This window comes from Muntiacus reevesi, chromosome 4 (assembly GCF_963930625.1).
Source record: "Muntiacus reevesi chromosome 4, mMunRee1.1, whole genome shotgun sequence".
Taxonomy (NCBI): domain Eukaryota; kingdom Metazoa; phylum Chordata; class Mammalia; order Artiodactyla; family Cervidae; genus Muntiacus; species Muntiacus reevesi.
The window spans coordinates 74,238,306-74,257,098 of record NC_089252.1 but is presented as its reverse complement, the minus strand read 5'-3'; the positions used below and the strand labels follow the sequence as shown (position 1 = coordinate 74,257,098).

General features: G+C 53.9%; 1 protein-coding gene across 5 annotated transcripts in view; it reads right to left on the bottom strand.

The window, feature by feature from the left end:
- VIPR1 (vasoactive intestinal peptide receptor 1) overlaps positions 1-17,993 on the bottom strand; it is a 31,455-nt gene extending 13,462 nt beyond the window's left edge. For 4 of the 5 annotated variants that reach the window (XM_065935256.1, XM_065935258.1, XM_065935257.1 and 1 more), the window contains exons 1-3: positions 17,843-17,993; positions 6,137-6,245; positions 1,912-2,019 (exon numbers count right to left, since the gene is read on the bottom strand). In XM_065935256.1, the coding sequence (XP_065791328.1) occupies positions 1,912-2,019; positions 6,137-6,245; positions 17,843-17,920 (295 nt within the window). In that variant the 5' untranslated portion in view covers positions 17,921-17,993. Of the gene's footprint in view, positions 1-1,911; positions 2,020-6,136; positions 6,246-17,842 lie in introns of those variants that run through there. The other variant, XM_065935260.1, reaches the window with a different exon arrangement.
- Between the last annotated feature and the right edge of the window lie 800 nt (positions 17,994-18,793).

The following is an 18,793-nucleotide window of genomic DNA, read 5'->3' as shown; positions in this document are numbered from 1 at the left end:
TGGCTGACGGACCCCGAGGGGTAAAGTGTACTTCCTACTCAGCTTGTCACAAGGTGGGTTCAGTGAGCTGTTGACTCCACCCGAGGAAGAGTTGCCTTCTCTCATCTGCCCGAGGGCTTGGTGGGGGCCCCAGTGAGGCTGGCAGCCTCCGCCTTAGCCAGATGGTGGGCTGGAGTTCCGGTTCTCAAGTGAAGGAGCTGCCTTCTCAATTCCAGCAGGGACAGAAGGAAGAGCCTCAGGAGGGATGCAATTAGCATAGTGTCAGAGTGGAATGCAATTGGCAGGCGCTCCCAGGGATCTGAAGAAAGGCTGGTTGCCAGGCTCTGCTGAAGGGAGCAAGATGAGAGCTGCCCCAGGGAGCTCAGCTCCTACCTGCCCAGGTGCTGGGTCCCCCTGGAAGAGGGCTGGGCTAGGTGGGTGCTGGCCTGGACTGTGACATGCCTGTGGCTGAGGCATGTCACGGAGGCCACCCTCAAGGAGAGCACCCAGATCTCCTTGACCGCTGGGCACGCATCCCTGAGCACTGGGGGGCAAAACATGACTGCCTCGAAGAGACCATTTGGTCCCCCTCCCATTCTCACTTTACAAACAGGGAAATAGGCCCAGAGGGGGAAAGGTCACCTGGAGAGAGAGACTTTTTGCTCATCCTCTCAATTCTTATCTAGGTCCTGTCCATCACCACCCCTTCCCACCCCAGCCCTGCTCCTCCCTCTGTCCCCCCCCAGCTCATCAAACCCATACCTGAGTGGGGCACACATGAGCCCTCCCCTCCCTCTTCCCCCACCTGCCTGCTTCCCTCCCCTGACTTGCTGTCCACCCAGGTCCAAACCATCATCATCTCTCCTCTGCCCTGGTGTTGGGTTTTCCCATTTGTACCCCCAGACTTCTCTCCTCTCACAGAAACCAGTTATCAGTTAAAAATCCCCAGCTGGACCGTGTCCATCACCCGCTTAACTTCCGTCATGGCTGCTGAGTGAACTTAGGGAGAGCCCACATCCTGGCAGTCCTCCAGGCCTCTGCCCGCCTGGTCTCTGTCCTCTCCTCCCTTGCCTGAGCTCACGTGGCCTCCACTGAATTTCCTCAGGGCTCAAACCATGGGCTGTGAAACCTCTCAGCGATCCCCCGGCTAGGATCTTTGAGACTCTTTCCCAGGCCAGGTCTTCAGACAGTGGTCCCAGCATTACCTCCTTGTAGAAGCCACCAGGACGGCTGCCTTAGCTTGCTTCTGCCTCTTCTCTTTCCCAGCACTGCTTACTACTTATATAATATTTGCGTGTGTTTTCTTGCTAAACGTTTCTCCAACTAGAACATGAACTCCCTGAACACAGCGCATTTTATCCTTCTGACCCATGTTGTGTTTGTCCAGCCTAGTGCCGGTCAAGCTAATAGGTGTTTAATGATCATTCTCTGAATGAAAGTATGACTGACTATGTGCCCTACGCCCCTTTAATTATTCAGTAGTAAGACGGCCCATTTCCTGAAGAGGTTCCCCTTTTCTTTTCTGCCTTATATGCGCATATTTACTTAAGCAGGACCTGACAAGTTGTATAAGAAAGGCCAGTTTCGCAGAGTCTGAAAGGTCATTGCCTCCAGGTAGTGAAAGAATGAATCAAGACCAGCCCCCCAAAATGGGAACGTGGAAGCCATAATTGTCAATCAGTTATCAATCGCTGAACAAATATTTAGTGAGCCCTTCCCACATGCTTATCTTTCTGGGAAGAGCTAATCAGATCTCATGAGCCCTTCAGAGAACTGATAGTGCAGCCTCTTCCAGGAAGGCCCCTCACCCCCGATTGCTCTAGCCCCTTTGAGCACCTCCTTTGTCGTCTCACTTCCCTGAGAGGTGATTCCCCACTCCAGCCGCCTCTACTTCTGCCACCCAGCTCCCGCCCTTCAACCTGAGGTTCTTACCTTGAATGGGGGAGAAGAGCTTAAAGATGAGGGGACAGGCCAAGACAACCACCTGGCCCCTAGGGGTGGCTGGCCAGCAGGTGAGGTTGTCCCACATCTTGCCGCAGCCTGTGGGGTGAAGGTAGAGGACACATGGGTCAGCGTAGTCACCAGGTGCCTCCAGCCTTGGTCCTGAGCCCACAGGCACCCACTCGCCTCCTCCTTGTTTAGGCTCCCATCTTGAGGAGCCTCCAGTCTGAGGGGAGACAGGGAGGGAGGAGAAGGAGGCATACCTACAGGTCTATGGTTTTTGGTGGGACACAGAGCTCCCCTTGTGTGTTTCGAACAGCGGAGGGGGTTTGTTTGTTGCGGAGATTGTGAGGAAGGGCTTCCCCAGCATTGGATGCACAGGCGACAGGGATGCCAGGCAGGCATTGTGCGCGGTCCTGCACAACGGTGAGCTCTGTAGCGTCTGGGACTCTCAAATGAGTCGCTGGGCGTTTGCACAGGTGAAAACCTTTTGTAATGACCAGAGGCTAGACTCTTACTCCATTTTACAGATAAACACAAGGCACTTATTGTACGGGTTTGACAGTACAAGTTTTCCAGGAAAGCAGCAGCCAAGTAAAAGGAGAGAAGGCTGGGCTTTGCTGTGCTCTGAACTTTACTAAGAGTTGTTCAATGTTTTGGAAAATCACGTTACTTATGGCCATGCTGCCCATGAACCTGGGTCAGTGATGTAACGAGCGTATATATCAATCTACATTTAAAGCTCTCACATTCTCAGAATTTATATTTATAGGTACAACCTTTAGACTCTGTCTTCTTATCTTTTGGTGTGATTGTGCTGGAATGTGTACACAGTATTTTATTATACATGTCTTTATTCTATTTTTGTTTTACGTTATAATTAGGACATCATTTAAAAAAAAGGTGCATGTCCTAAGTTTCATTTTAGAATAGTAAAGGAGGCATTAGAAAATATTTGTTATAAAAAGGAGCTATTGGGTACGATAGGGTGATGAATATACTGGGGTTTATCTAGTTCTTGAGGAGTCTTCATAAAACTCATAAGACAACACCAAATTACCATATGGACTGTAGCCCACCAGGCTCCTCTATCCATGGGATTCTCCAGGCAAGAATACTGGAGTGGGTAGCCCTTCCCTTCTCCACGGGATCTTCCCGACTCAGGGATCAAACGCCAGGGCTCCTGCATTGCAGGTGTATTATTCACTGACTGAGCTGCCAGAGAGGCCCACCATAAAACAACACAAATGCCTCTAATCCAGTAAAATTGTGAACTGTGACAGGGGCTGGTGATTAGGGAGTGAATTCGGAAAAAACCCTGTATCACGGGCTGCGTTCTCCACTGTGCATCTGTTCACCTTGCCTGGTGAAGCCTGCACAGTGGGGCTTCTAGGGGTCCACTTGAATAGGCAGATGCCAGTGCTGTGGTCTTGCCTGTTCAGGGTCTGGGTGCCCCTGAGGAACAAGGACTCCTCTGGATGCCCTCCCCTGAGGGAGGTTTAATTGTCTCTTTGCAACACTGCCAGTCCCATAGATTTACTCATGAAACCCAACCCCTGAGCCAAAGTCAACGCCAGCTGGGCCAAGCCCAGCCCATCCCAGGTCCGAAGGTTCATGAGTTCCCAAGAACGGGGCCTGGGAAGAGGAGGTAGAAGGACATCCCCACTCGGGGAAGAGCCTTGAGCCTCTGAATACGAAGGTGGGCCAGCAGTGGGGAAGGTAGGGGTACCTTCTGGGGCTGCGGGAGCCAGGGGGCACCTGCACCTGAAGGCTGAGAACACCTGGACCTCCGAGGCCTGGCCAGAGGGCACAGGCTCCCTGCCTTGGGGACCCCATCCGCTACCACCCATCCTATCCTAAGTCTTTTGAGGCCTCACTAGGGCTCCCGTCTCTCTTCCATCCTTGTGCCCACATCTCTGGAGGCCATGTAGCTGCCAGTCAAATCTTGCTAAATCCTGTTAATGGTATCATCAGCAAACACTTATGCAGCCTTTATATGTGGGAGACATTGTTCTACCCTCTTTCCGCTAAGAACTTATTTAACCCTCCCAATTTACTGACAAGCAACTGAAGGACAGAGCTATCACACAACTAGCTCCAGGTCTCCGGCAAACTGTTTGCCCTCCGCCTGGTCTGAAGGACTCGAGACCCTTTCTCTGGGAATTCTGCCTGGCTGGTCTGTGGATAGCCCTAACGATGCTGGGCATACCCTGGCTTGCAGGCCAGCTATTGTGTCTGGGTTCTTGCCAGGCTTTGGGCTCTGTAGATTTCCAGCGGCCGCCCAGATCAGGAGTGGATTCAGAACTGGGTGTCCTGAGCTCAACTTCACTGGAAGCAGCAGAGAGAGGAGAAAGCCTGGGCTCTGCGCTCCAGGGGCGGCCATGCTTGGCCTTGAGGAATCTCAATACCGTCAGTGCTGGGCTGTGAACTGCTGGGGTGCAGGCTGGTGGGCGGGGTGGGGCTGGGGGGAGCCAAGGTTGAGGGGCTGCCACCTGGTCAGGGAGGCTTCCTGCAGGAGAGAGCAGGGTCGGGAAGCTGAGAGGGGGGGACAGCCAAGAAAATGCGGGGCATCTGGAGCACCTGTGGTTGTGAGCTGGGCCCGGGAGTATTCTCTGTGTGTCTGCCCCCGGGAGGCCACACAGGTCCCACCGCACAGGTCACCAGGCCCACAGAAACCCAGGGCCCAGGCTGGCTATGCGTGCCCACAGTGGGGCTGCAACCTCAACGGGAAAGAAAGCTCAGCCTGGGTGCGGGATGGCGAGGCAGGGTGGGGACCTCTGCTGTGTCATTTTATAGATGTGTGTGCACAGACACACACACTGACAAGCATTCCCCGGCACACAGAATCACAAACACACATGTAAACATGCGTACAGGTACGCTTACTTGAACATGGAAGAACCAGACATAAGCAAACACAGGCACAGAGAGATACACACAACTCACGGACATACATGTATAGACACGACTGAGCATACCACAGACATTCACACACACACACACACACACACACACACACACACACACACACCCCACAGTGCAGACATATCCAGGCAGGTCCAGGCTTACACAGACATATGCCTCCAACATGCAAAGACACTCAGAGTCAGACACAGAGCTACAGGTTCCAGAGGCACAGAGGCAGCCCTAGACAGACGTGGGCCAGGCGTGCACAGCCAGATGTGCACGAACACGCACAGAGTCCTGCGCAAGGTCATGGGCAGACTCACCGCCCACAGACCCTTCATGGCCTCCTCTGCATCTCAGGCCGACTGCCTGGTGACAGAGTGTTGGCTTCCTACAGGCACCCTGTGCCAGCAATGACCTCATTGGGATCACAAGGGTGGCCTGCCCTCGGGGCCTGGGAGGTGCTCTAGTGGGGACTACAGTCTGGTGTCTGGGTGTCTCTGGGCTGCCCATGATCCCGGATCTCACTGTTGAAACTTTCCAAGGCTGTGTGCAGCCTTGTCTTGACTTCCTGCCCCAGAGGCAGGGGTGGGGGGTGCGGCGTACAAACTGTAGTTAGGACTGGCTAACCCTCCCCTGGGCCATAGTTTCAGGGCCTTGGGAGACAGAGGGCCATCCTTCCTTGAGAGCTGGGAGAGGTAAAGGCCATCTGTGACGCTGCACACACTCAGAGCTGCAGGAGGTGGGAATCAGAGCTCAGAAGGAGGGACTTAGGCTGGGGTTCATGACTGTCAGCCTCAGTGAGATGGGGGGACAGGGAAGCCAGGAAGAACAGATGCTCCCTGCTCTTGAGCTAGACTGCTATGTAGCTATAACCCTGGCTTCAGGGAGGCGACCCCTGGGAGAGAGACCCGGAGCTGGCCCAGGCACCCCACTGCTTCAGCCCTCCCCTCCACCTCAGAGAGGCGTGAACTCTACACCCACTCCCCACCCGCCACAGGCAGTCGGCCTTGGCACCTTCTGACTTCCCAGACTCTCTGCTTCTCCACATCCTGCCCGCCCTTCTGAGTCTGGCTCCAGCAACAGCTTTTAGAGGAAGCCCTCTATTTCCTTCCATTCTCACCCCACGGTTGCTGAGCCAAACGTGGGGCGCACAAGACTGGGGAGTGAAGACCAGAGGGTGATACCATGTGATCCGATGGCTCTGTAGCTAGGCAGCCTCGATCTGAGGGTGCAGCAGGGCTCACGGTGAGAGGGAGGTGGGCTACATGGAGGGGGGAGGGTTCTTTCTTGCCACCAGGGGCCTCACCTGCTGTTTCATTCTCCAGCTGCGCCTCCTCCAGGCACTGCTCATGCTGTACCGCGATCATCCGCAGATAGTCACACTCTTCCTGTTGCAGCCCCGCCGCCCAGCCGCCCTGGGGGAGCGAGACAGGGAGAGGGACCCGTCAGCCTCATTCATCTACAGCCTACCTGTCCGTCTGGGGGCTCCAGGAGCATGGGGCTAAGCAAGGCCCAGTCGCCGGACTGACCCAAGTTCCAGACTGAACCCCAGCCCCTGTCTGAACTCGACCTTAGACTGAAGGCTGACCTTGACCTAGATCTGACCCCAAACTCTTATCCAGAGTCCCCCGAAAAGCCCTCTGCTGTGAGGGCCCTGTCATGGCTTTCTGCTGGCTCCAGCAGTACTGTGGCTGTAACAACACTGTCTCTGTGGGTGGCACGACTCTGGACAGAGGTCAGAGGGCCTCTCCTTGGAGCCCAGAGCTGGCCCACAGGATCCTCCAGCTTGGGCTGGGAGCCCTGGGTACCTGTTTCGGTCTCTGCGGATGAGTGGGGCCCAGCAGGTGCCACCTTGTCCTGAGTTGGATCCTGGCTTCTGGTCCTCGGAGCCAGGCCTGGGAGGAGTACAGGAGTCTGGCTCCATCTTTCATGCTCTGTCCCCATTCCTGCAGCCTGTGCTTCTTCCCCTGGGTCACCAGGCAGGGAGGGGAATGCTGGTCCTCCTTGACCGACCCTCCACCCCACTTCTTAGCTTCTGAATAATTCAAGCTCTGGCAGATCTAGTGAGGACGAGGGAAGTCTCAAGAAGTAAGAGAGGCCCCTCTAGAATGGCTCGCGATCCAACCAGGCCTCCTCTTGCAGAGGCCACCGAGAAGCCCATGCTTCTCCCCTCCCTCTGCTGTGCCCTGGCCAGGGACTAAGGGTAAAGTCAAACCTGTGTGCCAGGGAGATATTGGCAATGGGGCTGACATGTGAGTAGGGGTGAGAGCTGCCCAAGAATAGCCGGAAAAAACAGGTCTTGGGAGTCAGGTCTTGCGGAGGAAGGTGTGGTAAAGGCCTCAGTGAAGGATCCACTGGGCTGGTGGCAGCTTCTGCCAGTCTCTCTGGAATTAGGGAGTGGCTGCCACCCCACTTCCTCATCTCTGCCCAGGGAGAAGAATGTCACAGTCCCCAACAGGGAGGGCTGTGGGGAGAGTCCCGCAAGACTGCTCCAGAATCAGAGTTTCTCAGTGTCTCTTCCAGCTTGTCCCCCTCACCCTGGGACAAGGGCTTGGCTCTTAGTTTCCCTATGAACCAAATGGACCTTGGCCCCCTCCCCTGATGACTCTAAGGCTTCTTGTGCAGTAGGATTTTGGGGAGAGCACAGGTATGTCAGGGGGTTCCCCTTATTTCCTTCTTTTAAGGAGATCCCTATCTGGCCACTAGGCACCGAGGGTGTGACTTTAACCGTTGCTCTAGACAAGTCAATCCCATTGTAAGCACGTGACTCCAAAGAGGGACCACAATCTTAAATCTCGTATCTTTTCTTTTAAACAGTTATATGAACAACTGTATCCTGCTCCATAATAGATCTGTGTTACTTTCCATATGTCAGCTTTTAAATGACTTGTGCTTAGTCGCTCAGTTGTGTCCGACTCTTTGTGATCCCATGGATTGTAGCCCGCCAGGCTTCTCTGTCCATGGGGATTTTCCAGGCAAAAATACTGGAGTGAGTTGCCATGCCCTCCTTCAAGGGATCTTCCCATCCGAAGGATGAAACTCAGGCCTCCTGCATTGCAGATGGATTCTTTACCATCTGAGCCACAAGGGAAGCCCAAGAATACTGGAGTGGCTAGCCTATCCCTTCTCCAGGGGATGTTTCTGACCCAGGAATTGAACTGTGGCCTCCTGCATTGCAGGCAGATTCTTTACCAGCTGAGCTACCAGAGGAGTCCTTTAAATGACTTACCAGCTAATAGTTTTACCCTAATTGACTGGTAGAGTTAACAGTCCGAGATGGAACCCATGTTCTCTGTGTGGCTTTCACGCTAATGGCTCATGGGTGAGTGAGGTCTGGGTGCTGGGTCACATGACTCCCCTCTTGCCCCAAAGTGTCGGAGATTCTCATGGTGCTTTGTCTTAAGGGATTTGTGCTTGGTTCATCCTGCTGGGGCATGGGAACAAGGCTGGCCAGAGGGATCCTGGAGGTGGCCTCTGGAAGAGGAATCCAGGGATTGGCCACCCCAGCTTGTCCCACCATTGGTCTTTCTTGCTTTGATGGAGCACACGTCTCTCAAGGGTACCTTCCCAGCTTGTAAGGGTACCTTCCTCAGTTACAGGGTGTGTTCTGCCTTCTGGTGCTTCCCTAGCCTTGCCTGCCTCTTTTGCCCATTTTCAGCTGCCATCACCTCCTCAACCAATTTTAGTTAAACCCAATGGCTCAGCAAGTAAAGAATCTGCCTGCAAAGCAGGAGATGCAGGAGATGCGGGTTCAATTCCAGGGTTGGGAAGATCCCCTGGAGAAGGGCATGGCAACCCACTCTAGTATTCTTGCCAGGAAAATCTCATGGACAGAGGAGCCTGGCAGGCTAAGGTCCATGGGGTCGCAAAGAGTCGGACATGACTGAAGGGAATGAGCATGCACTCCTCACTGTGAAAGCAGGATGGATAGTAAGTCGTAGACATCAGAGTCACTGCCTTCTATTGTTCTTTACAGCTCTTCCAGTGCCACGTCCTCGTTCTGTCTGGGAAATCATGCCCTTCCCCACTCCTAGTCCATGGGTTCTGATGAACCCTCTCTCAGGGGATCAACATGTAGCCAGACTTAAGCCAGTTAAGAGTGTTCCTTGCCTTAGTGCCTGGCACATGGTCCAATTCACACTCCTCAGAGCCGGGAAGCTCATTCCTGGGACCTTGGATTAAGCAATTAGGTGAGTGGATTTGTTCTTGCTCACTGGACTGGAAACCTCAGAGGATGCAGGGGCTAGAAGTACGGCTACCACCTTGTTGCCAAGTAGAACCCAGTGATGAAAGCTGCATGTTAAAGGCAGGAAGAAGAGATGGAGAAAAATGGGATCCTCTTGACATTATCTGAGCCCTTGAATGCAGCCATGTCTGAAACCAACCCTGCTTCTAGCAACATGACTCAAATACCTTTCTGTATGGCTGAAGTCAGTTGAGTTTTCTCTCCCTGTAACCAAGAGTCCAGACTTGTGCTCTGAGACTAGGACAGAGGATGTCCGAGTTTGCTGAGCCTTCTTTTTTTTTTTTTTTTAATATTTATTTACTTAGTTGGTTGCACTGGGTCTTAGTTGTGGCACGCAGGATCTTTAGTTGCAGCATGTGAACTCTTAGTTGTGGCATGTGGGATCTAGTTCCCTGAGCAGGGATCAAAACCAGGCCCCCTCCATTGGGAATGGAGTCTTAACCACTGGACCACTAGGGAAGTCCCTGCTGAGCCCTCACAAGCCTGGGCTATGGCCCTGCTGTTTGCCAGGACACATTTGTTTTCCAATCACTGAGGGAATCGCAGGGCTCCTGGCAGTTTCTGCTTGCTACTCTCTGAGGGTGAAGACTGCAGGGTTAACTTCTCTAGGCAACTCTGCTTGCCCAGAAGCATAGTAACAGAGTCTGTACTGACAGGCACTCTGTAGAAGCAGGGAAGAAGCCCTTAGAGTCACCTGGGATATCTCTGGATAAGTGAAGGTGATCTAGAAGAGGGGTCCTGCTTTCACCACGACTGAGTATTGGGCCCCATCTGCAGAATGGTAGAGGAAATAGAGACCCAAAGAGGGACCAGAGGTCAATCAGTAATACACATTTCCCAAAGGACCTAAGTCTCTGGCCACTGGTCTGGACAGCATCAATCCCTCTCTGTGGCCTTGCCTCAGGCCATCTGGTCAACCATTGCCCTTTGGAGGACAGGGCCAGGGCAGCTCCCTCTAGCCTTATCACTGAGGAATTCAGGCAGACTTTGAACTTCCTCTTCTATATACTTCCCTATTCTAAACATCCTCATTATGCCCCTGAACTCCAGACACACAAAATTAGAAAATTCCCAGCCAGATACAGCCAAGTCTACTGGCCCCAGGGAAGGGATATAGCTGGTGTGTGGGATTCACAGAGAATCAGCAGTAGTGGTAGGCCTTTGAGGTTGTTGTAAGAGTCTGATAATTAGAGGTGGAATAAGGACATTCCAGAAAGTAGGAACAGTGTGTGCAGAAGCACAGAGGCAAGAAAATGCCTAACACAGTCAAGTCTGCAAGAAGTCTGACGTGGCTTCAGTAAGGGGTGCTGGAAGCATCAGGAAACAAGTTTGGAGATGTGGACAGGGGCCGGGCCTTATCAGTCCCTGCCTGGACTAGTGCAGAAGCTTTCAGCCCCACCACCTGCAACCTGAGGGATCTTTGTAAACTGTGTCCTCATTCTCATTCTCCTGCATCAAATCTCTGATGGTCCTAGGAGTAAAAGCCCATACATCAAAATGGCATTCCAACCCTTCCAAACCCTACCACTGCCTACATCTCCTAACTTGTCTCCTGACACTTCATGGGGAGAGGAGAAAGTGGGGCTCAAAGTCAGTCCTACCTTGTTGTTTAGTTGTTCAGTCGTGTCCGACTCTTTTGCGACCCCATGGACTGTAGTCCAACAGGCACTTCTGTTCATGGAATTCTCTAAGAATACTGGAGTGAGTTGCCATTTCCTTCTCCAGGGGATCTTCCTGGACTAGGAATCGAACTTGTATCTCCTGCTTAGAAGGTGGATTTTTTACTAGTGAACAACCTGGGAAGCCCTCATTTTGCAGTTGGGTTAAGATGAGAGTTTCAGGCCAGTCCAGTTCCCCAATTCCTTCTCTGTGACAGGCATTCCTGAGCCCAGAAGAAGGGACTCAGGCAAGAATGAAGAAGTCCCTAGCATCCCTTCAGTTCTGATCCTGTGTCTCCTGCCATTTTGTTGGCTGCATGTGGGAGGTAACTGCCTGGGATTTGGTGTATAGTCCTGAGCGTCTAGCTGGGGATCTGGATTAGCCATGTCTTGTTAATTCCACCTGCTCAGGATGCCCCTTCCTGTCTATTCCCACTGTGAGGGGCTTGGGAGAGAGCCTTGCTTTCTCCTCCCAATGGGAGCCCCCTGAGATCTGGGGTAAAGGCTGAGGTGGTGGGGCAAAGGGTGAAGATGCTAGGAGTTCTAGCTGTTAGGTGCTGGGGGCTCAGCAAGACAGGGGTGAGCCCACCTCAGGTGTTGGGGGCCATACCCAACTCCCCTCAAGGGACGTTTGAGACCACAGCTACTGGCTGGATGAGAACCTCCTGCTTTACCCAGGGACAGAGAACTATGGCAGAAGAAGCCAAGGGAGACAGAAGCAGGGTGGTGGGGACACGTGGGTCCCTCCGAGGAGCAGCTAGTCTCTGAGAGCATCTAAAATGCAACAGGCTGGAATCGATGAAACAGGAGAAAGAAATTCCTGCCTGTAAAGTACCAAGCCCTGGCAGCCACCATGGATGCTCTGTGTTTCTGAGATGCTCCTGGGTGCTCATGGATGCTCCTGTTTGTCAAAGGAAGGCTCTCTCTCTCTCTTTTTTTTTTCCCCCTGCTAGGGATAGTTGGAGAAAGCTGTGGAAAGGGAGCAGAGAAAGCAGGGGCTCCATTACCATGTTACATCCCACGATTTACTTAAGCCCTTCCCTACCACCACTGATATAATGGAGCATCAAAGGGTCATGAGAGGAAACTGAGGACTCAGAGAGAAAGCAGTGTGATCAAAGGTACATAAGACCACAAACCAGCTTCCCGGATGTCCTCTTCATTTTGGTTTTTGTGTTTGAACTGGTGAGGAGTTGCAGATCTTGTAGTCAAAGAAGAAGTGAGGGTGGAGAGGAGAGGAGGAGGAGAAAAGAGTCAGGGCGGGTACAGGGAGGTAAGGTAAATCCAGGGATCCAGAGGTCACAGAAAAGAGGAGAAACAGACTCCCGCCTTTTCAGAGGGCACTAAAGGAAGTAGAGATGATTATCTTAGTGGGAAGAGAAACAGGGGAGTCTGCTGGGCTGATGGGAAGGTATAATAGCTTGATCTGGGTGGTGGCTACATAGGTGCACATGTCTGAGACAATTCCCTGAGCCATCCCTTCTGATGTGTACATCTCATTAGTTAAAACCTATCTCTGAAGTCCCAGGGCAGCATGTGGCATGCCATAGCCACTTTGGAAGAAGTAGTTACTCTTATAAGATGGCATAGCCTAGTTAAGTCCACGAGTTCCGGAAGCAGACTCTTGGCCACTTCCTGGCTGGGCGAACTTGGGCAAGTCACCTCAGTTCATCTGTAGAAGTGGCAACAATGACAGCACCACCTCCATCAAGGTTGTGTTGAGAGTTACATGTAAAGGACACAGGGGGATTGACAAGGGTTACCAGTTGTTGCCAAAGCCCCAGCCCAGCCCAGCCCCACATGCCCAGATGCCAGCCTAGTTCCAGCATGATAGCCTTGCAGAATCCCAGGCAGCCTGAATGCCCTTCCCACTGACAAGTGGCAGCTGTGTCCACCAGAGGAGAGGTCTCAAGCCTGGTTCTCCTTTGTCCCCTATTACTGTCTGATTTCTCTTACCCTCCCTGTATTTTCATGTTCTTTGGCCAATAGTCCAAAGCCTCCCGTCTGCAAATCCTGGGAAGGCTGGACATTCCTGATGGTCTAGTGCTTAAGACTCTGTGCTTCCAATGCAAGGGGCAAAGGTTTGACCCCTAGTCAGGAAACTAAGATCCCACATGCCACATTTTTGGTGGCACAGCCAAAAAATAAAAATCCTGGGGAAGGTTGAACTCTAGGGAGTAGGAGGATGGAGTGAGAACTTGTGTTGGGGGGCTGAGGGTAAGAAAAAGAGGGAGACATAGGGACACAAGCTTGGGTCTGGGGCAAGAAAGAACTTTCTGCAGTTCAAGGTGATATCAGGATAAGGCCTCTCATTATTAGGAGAATGCAAAGGAGTTCAGCTTGGTGTTAAGCCTGGACCCATTAAAAGGCCCTTCTTGTGAGGTTTACTGAGGGCCACGAAGCCTTTCAGGTTTTTTTGCAGAGGATCACCATGAAGAGGGCCTTTACTACCTTCGTTACCACGAAGTCACTTTGCTAAGCAGGGGCAGTAGGGACTCAGGTTTCAATCCTCTGTCTTTTGAAAGTCATCCTGGGCACCACTGCAGAAAGAACACTGTTTCAAACATGGTGTCTGTGGGTGAAGTTAGTGTCTGATCAACTGCAGAAAGCAGGGCACCAGCCCCTGGAGCCATGAGCCCTTGACATGTCGGCTGGTGACCTCTTCCTCTCCCCTCTTCCTCTCCTCTCACCCCTCTTACCCTACCCTGGGCAGGAAGAACTTGTTTTTAAGATGACCAGAGGCACTTCCTGGGAGACACAAACTTTCACATCATGAACCACATGAGAGGGGGTGCAGATAAGATTGAGCCCTGTCTGGTGAAGTCCATCCTGCTGCCCACCCACCTGCTCAAGGCCCCCTGCTCTTCCCCTCACCCACCTGCCAGCTCACTGTACAGTCCCATTACGGCACAGGCAGGACACTTTCTTGCAGTAAATGCAACACCCCTCCTCCCCTGATAATATCACCACACATCTTATGATGCTTGATTAAATGCTACTGGGGGACATCGGCTATTGAATATAGGCTATTAAGGAATCCCTGTTGATTTTGTTAGGAGTGATGATGGTATACAGGAAAATATCCTTGATTTTAGAGATGCATCTCAAAATAATTTGGTCTATGATGTCTATAATGTATTTTCAAATACTTCAGCCAAAAGAGCAAATTATGCAAATATTAATGGTTAACAACGTTCAAATCTAGAAGTTTGGAGTGGACAAACATTGGAAATTCCTGTACTGCTGCTTTGGTGACATCACTCCCGGAAATGGGCATTTCCATGTTCATTATACTACTTGCTCTACATTTTTTTATATGCTTGAAAATGTTCACAATAAAAGTTTTTAAAAACCCATAACGTGGCAGAGAGATTAGATTGTATTTCTTTTTCTTCTGAAATACATCTAAGGCATGTGAGAGTTTGCACACACTGCACATTTTCCTTGGTACAGTGAGAGCAGCTTTGTGTTGGGGAGGTCAGACAGGAAAGGGCGGAGTCTAGGAGGTTGAGAAGATGGAGCAAGGAGGAAGGGATGAGGCTTTGTTTAGTCCCCAGACCCCATTCCTGCATCCACAGCCAGAGGGGCACAGTGAGGAGCCCCTGTAAATGGCAGGCTCCTCAGGCTGGATTGCTATGAGGCTGCCACCATGCAGAAGGCCCCATCATCCAGTCCTCCCTAAGAGGACTTGTCACCTGCCTGGGCCTGGAACCTCATGCCCCGTATTGTCTGGCTACCCGTGAGGACACACCACCCCCTGTGCCTAGGACTCCTGCCTTCCCTGGAAACCCCTGAGCAAGGGGGACAAGAGAGAGCTGAAGAAGGGTCCATAAGGCTCCCAGGCTGGGGATCCAGAGGAAGGAACAATCTGTCACACAGTTCACACAGCACTTCCATATTCTTCAACTACCACAGAAGTCCTGACTCGAAGGCCAAGCCCTTTTCATAGTCAGCTGTGAGGCTGGGGTGAGATGGGGTGGGATGGGGTGAGGTGGGGAAGACTTGGCTCCAGCCAAGGTGGAGCTGGCCTCTCTTCCCATTTCCCCTGCATGTTGGGCCAAGGGTTCTCACCCTCCTTTTTGTGATGAGGAAACAGAGGCCCTTCCACAGAGAGGAAACATGTTCTCCAGGTCAACTGGCTATGGCCATGGAGTGTGCTGAGGACACAGCTCAGGCTACTCATCATGGAAGCTCTAGAAATGTCAGGAAAGATGAATGTCAGGACAGCATGGGAAGGTGGAAACCTCGGGGGGAGCTTGATCTTCCAGCACAGCCCACCCACCCCTGGGAGCCTTTGGGCAGGTCTAACTGACACAGTCACTTGACTTAAGAGGGAGACTTGACCCCTTTGTAGCCCTGTTTCCTAAACACCACAGGTGGCTGGCTAGGGGCCGGGACTGCTGGGTAGCCATGGAAGCTCCTGGAGCAGCTGGAAGCAGATGGCTGGGGCAGGATGCTTATGGCAAGGTGAAGCTTTCAGGAGATGGCCAGTGAGCCTCAGAGAGAAGTCGGAGGAACCAGGCCTCTCTGAATCCCTGGGCCAACCCAGCCTCTGGGTGGCGGGGTAGGGGGGAGCTGAGGGGTGCCTACTCCTTCTGGGGAAAGGCCCATTGGTCCTGCCAACAGAGGCTGTCTCATAGTCTCAGGTGGAAGACTGGATCATTTTGCCAAACTCTTTAGGAACTGTCCTATCTCCTCCAGGCAGTTTTCCCTGACTGCTCCTCTGAGCGACCATTGTCCCAGTTCTGGAAGGCTGCACCCCACATCTGGCTGGGCTGGTTCTCCTGGGTCACTGACTCTGCTCTCTGCTACCAGCTGGAGAATCTTCCCAGGGCAGGGCATGGGCCTGCCCCTTCTCTATGACACCTCCTGTCTCTGCCCTTGGGCTGGGCACTGGCCTGAGCAGTTCTGCCACCAATGAGGAGCTCCTGTGCCTACTCTCCAGCGGGTAGGGGCAGTGGAAAGCTTGAAGGGTGGCCTTGGGGAAGACTTCCTCTTCTGAGACACTGGAGATTTTCTTTCCTTTTTTTGCTTCCCTGTTCAGAAATTTCCTCTTCCCAGGCTGAGGTCAGGGCTCCATAAACAGGAGTGAAACGGCCTTGGGTCTTCAAACTGAACTTTGCAGCTGCCATTTTATGACTCTGATAACACACTACCCCGCTTCTCTGAGTCAGGCTGAAGCAGGATTGCCCAGTGTCTATTTGGCGTGGGAGCAAGTGGTGGCTTGTGTGGAGAAGGGAGAAGTAGAGAGGAAAGTAGGGGCCTCTCATTCCGTCCTGCCCTCACCGACTCCTGGGTGAGTCCCTTCCCCTCCCTCTGCGGGCCCAGCCCTGCACTGGGCTGTAGGGGACATGGGAGGGTGAGAGGCCTTAGGCCTTGATCCCGTGGGATGGTCAAAAGGGCCCGGGCTAGGGTTGAAGACTGAGGTCAGAGTGGGAAGGGCACAGTGGGTGAGAACAATCAGGGAAGGCTGTCTGGAGGAGGAGCTGGAGTTGGGAACTAACCAAATAAGATGGGGAAAGACAGGGGAGGGTAGGCATGGCAACAGCCAGGCTTGAACTGTCTCAGGAAGTGGGGGGCAGATGTTGTTGGAGAGGGGACCCCACTAAAACCAGTCTGCCCCTAGGCTGAGAAGCCTCCAGCAATGGGAAAATGTGGTGCCAGTGGTGGTCCCAAGATTCCTGGCTCATCCGTGGAAAATTTGAGTGGTCAGAGCTCAGGGGTGGGAGAGCCAGAGGGTTGCTGGTGAGGCCTGGAAGATCTGTGACCCTGAGAGGCTGTAAGTTTTGCCAGAGTATGCCTTCAGGGCCAGAACTTGGTGGGGCTTTGAGCGCTCAGGAGGTGGGTCTCACCATAGCTATCACTGAGAGAAGAATTATGCCAATTGTCATAAGGTCTGCTTCTAGGACAAGCAATGAGCATCCCAGCCCAAGTGTGCAGCACATTAGCGAGATGGAAACAGAGATTCCTGCCCTGGTGGAGGTGATGGTCAGGGAGATACTCAAGGGACAGAAGAGACTATAGATGACCCATATACTCCATCCATCCACCAGCCAACCTGGAGCTGGTGCCAGACCTGGAACCCACAGGTTTTAGGCCCTGCCCAAGCAGCAACCACAGATTCCTCAAGTTCCAGGGGAGGGACAGAAAGAAATCAGCTTCAGTCCAGGTCTGATGGGTGGGGGACAGGTGTGGCTCTGATATCTTTGGGCCTCACTTTGCCCATCTGTAAAATGGGCTTGGGTAGTCTTCAGGTCTTCCCTGATCTTACAGGAAGATGACCCATGCATCTTCTGCCTCAGTCAGAATCTGCCCTGTGCCCAGGTGAGTGCCTCCCCCCTCCACTAGGCACACACATGGGGACAGCCACACATGGGGCACATGGCTACCAGGGGCACACACACATACCCACGTGGAGATGAAGCAGAAACGCAAGGAAGAGGGTGGCCACTGCTTCTGGGTTGTTTGCTCCCTTCCCATGCACATGTCTGGCCTTCTCCAATAAACCACCCCAAATCCTCATTGCCCACCACCTTCCACCTTGGGCTCTGTGTCTTTCAACTTTGCTCAGTGGGAGGGCACAGGAAGGGTCTGCCTGCCAGTCACCTGATCCCCAAAGCCCCTTTCCCGGGGGCTCAGAGCTTGATCTGCTGCTGAATGTCACTCCTACAAGTAACTTAATGCCCCCACAGACACCTCCCGGCGGGCACAGCACACAACGACGACCTTCACAGCCTCCGCCTAACCTACTGCCTACCAGACCTTCCATTTCAGTGGCCCGCAGTCCCCGACCCTCCATTCACGGACTTCGCCAACCCACAGCCATTACATGCAAGGCAAGTTTGGAGCCAGCTCTTTCCCGCCGGCCCTCTACGAGTGTCCCAGATTCTGACGCAGAACGGGCTCCGGGCTGCGCGGGAAGGGACTGGCGCGAGGGAGACCCTACCCCGCTCTCGGGTCTAGACCCGGTCTCAGGCTCAGCGAAGACGAGACCGCATGCTCCGCGCCCCTTACCCCCTCCACACAGACGTGAGCACACGGCCGGGCTCCCGTCACCCCTGCTCCACCCCCAGGTGCCGGGACTCGGGGCTGCCCGGCGGACACTCACCGCGGGGCCGAAGACGCAGACGAGGGCGCCGGTCAGCACGCAGAACCAGCGGGCGGGCGGCGGGCTTGTCGGGCGCATGGTCCGCCCCGAGCCGGCGGCGGGCGGCCCCGCGCCGTTAACTGGCAGGCGGGCGGCGCACCACGCGGCCGACGGCGGGGAGCCTGACAGAGTGGCGCTGCCTAGGTGGCCCGGGCGCTATGAGGCGCTGCTCCGGGCGGGGGCGGGGGCGGGCCCTGGGGGCTCGTCTGACGGGCGGCGGGGCTAGCCAATGGGCTCGGCAGAGGCGGGGCGGTCGCGCAGGTGTGGGGCGGGGCCGGGGGGCTCCCCGGCTAGTAGGGAGTCTGCGCGCTCCCCCCGCCAGTCTCACACTTCAGTCCTCAACCGCGAGGTGTGGGTAGACCTTCGTCCCTTGGGACCGCATCCCCGGGAATCCTGAGAGCCCAACCTGCCCCATTCTTCTTGTGCTTGGCTCACGACGTTTCCAAGAGCCTGACTGCGATCTCCCACTCCCGCACGCCCCTTGAGCCCCACCCCAGGGCGCCCTGCTCTTTCACCTTCAGAGTCACCTGCTCTAGGAGCCCTCCCAATCTCCCCATTTTTCACTTCTGCACCTCGGAGGGTAGGTGCAGGCGGGCCGGACTACAAGACAAAACGTGACTTCTGATCCCCCAGGCTGAAGGCCGAGACTTGCTTAAGGTCCTGGGCTGCAAGTGCCCCAGATAAGTGGGGCTCACTGTTTGATCCATTTTCAATCGGCCCCAACTCATCCCCCGAGCGGGAGAGGCCACACGAAGGGAAGTTAGGGCGCGAGTGAGGCCTGATTCTTTCATCCCTGGTGCCTTCCTCGAGCCCTGGCGACCTAGCAGGGCGCGCTCGATACCGGCTGTGCTCTCGGATCACTCATGACCTAGTCGAGGGTCGTGCTTCAGGAAGGATGGCATGTCCGCGCCC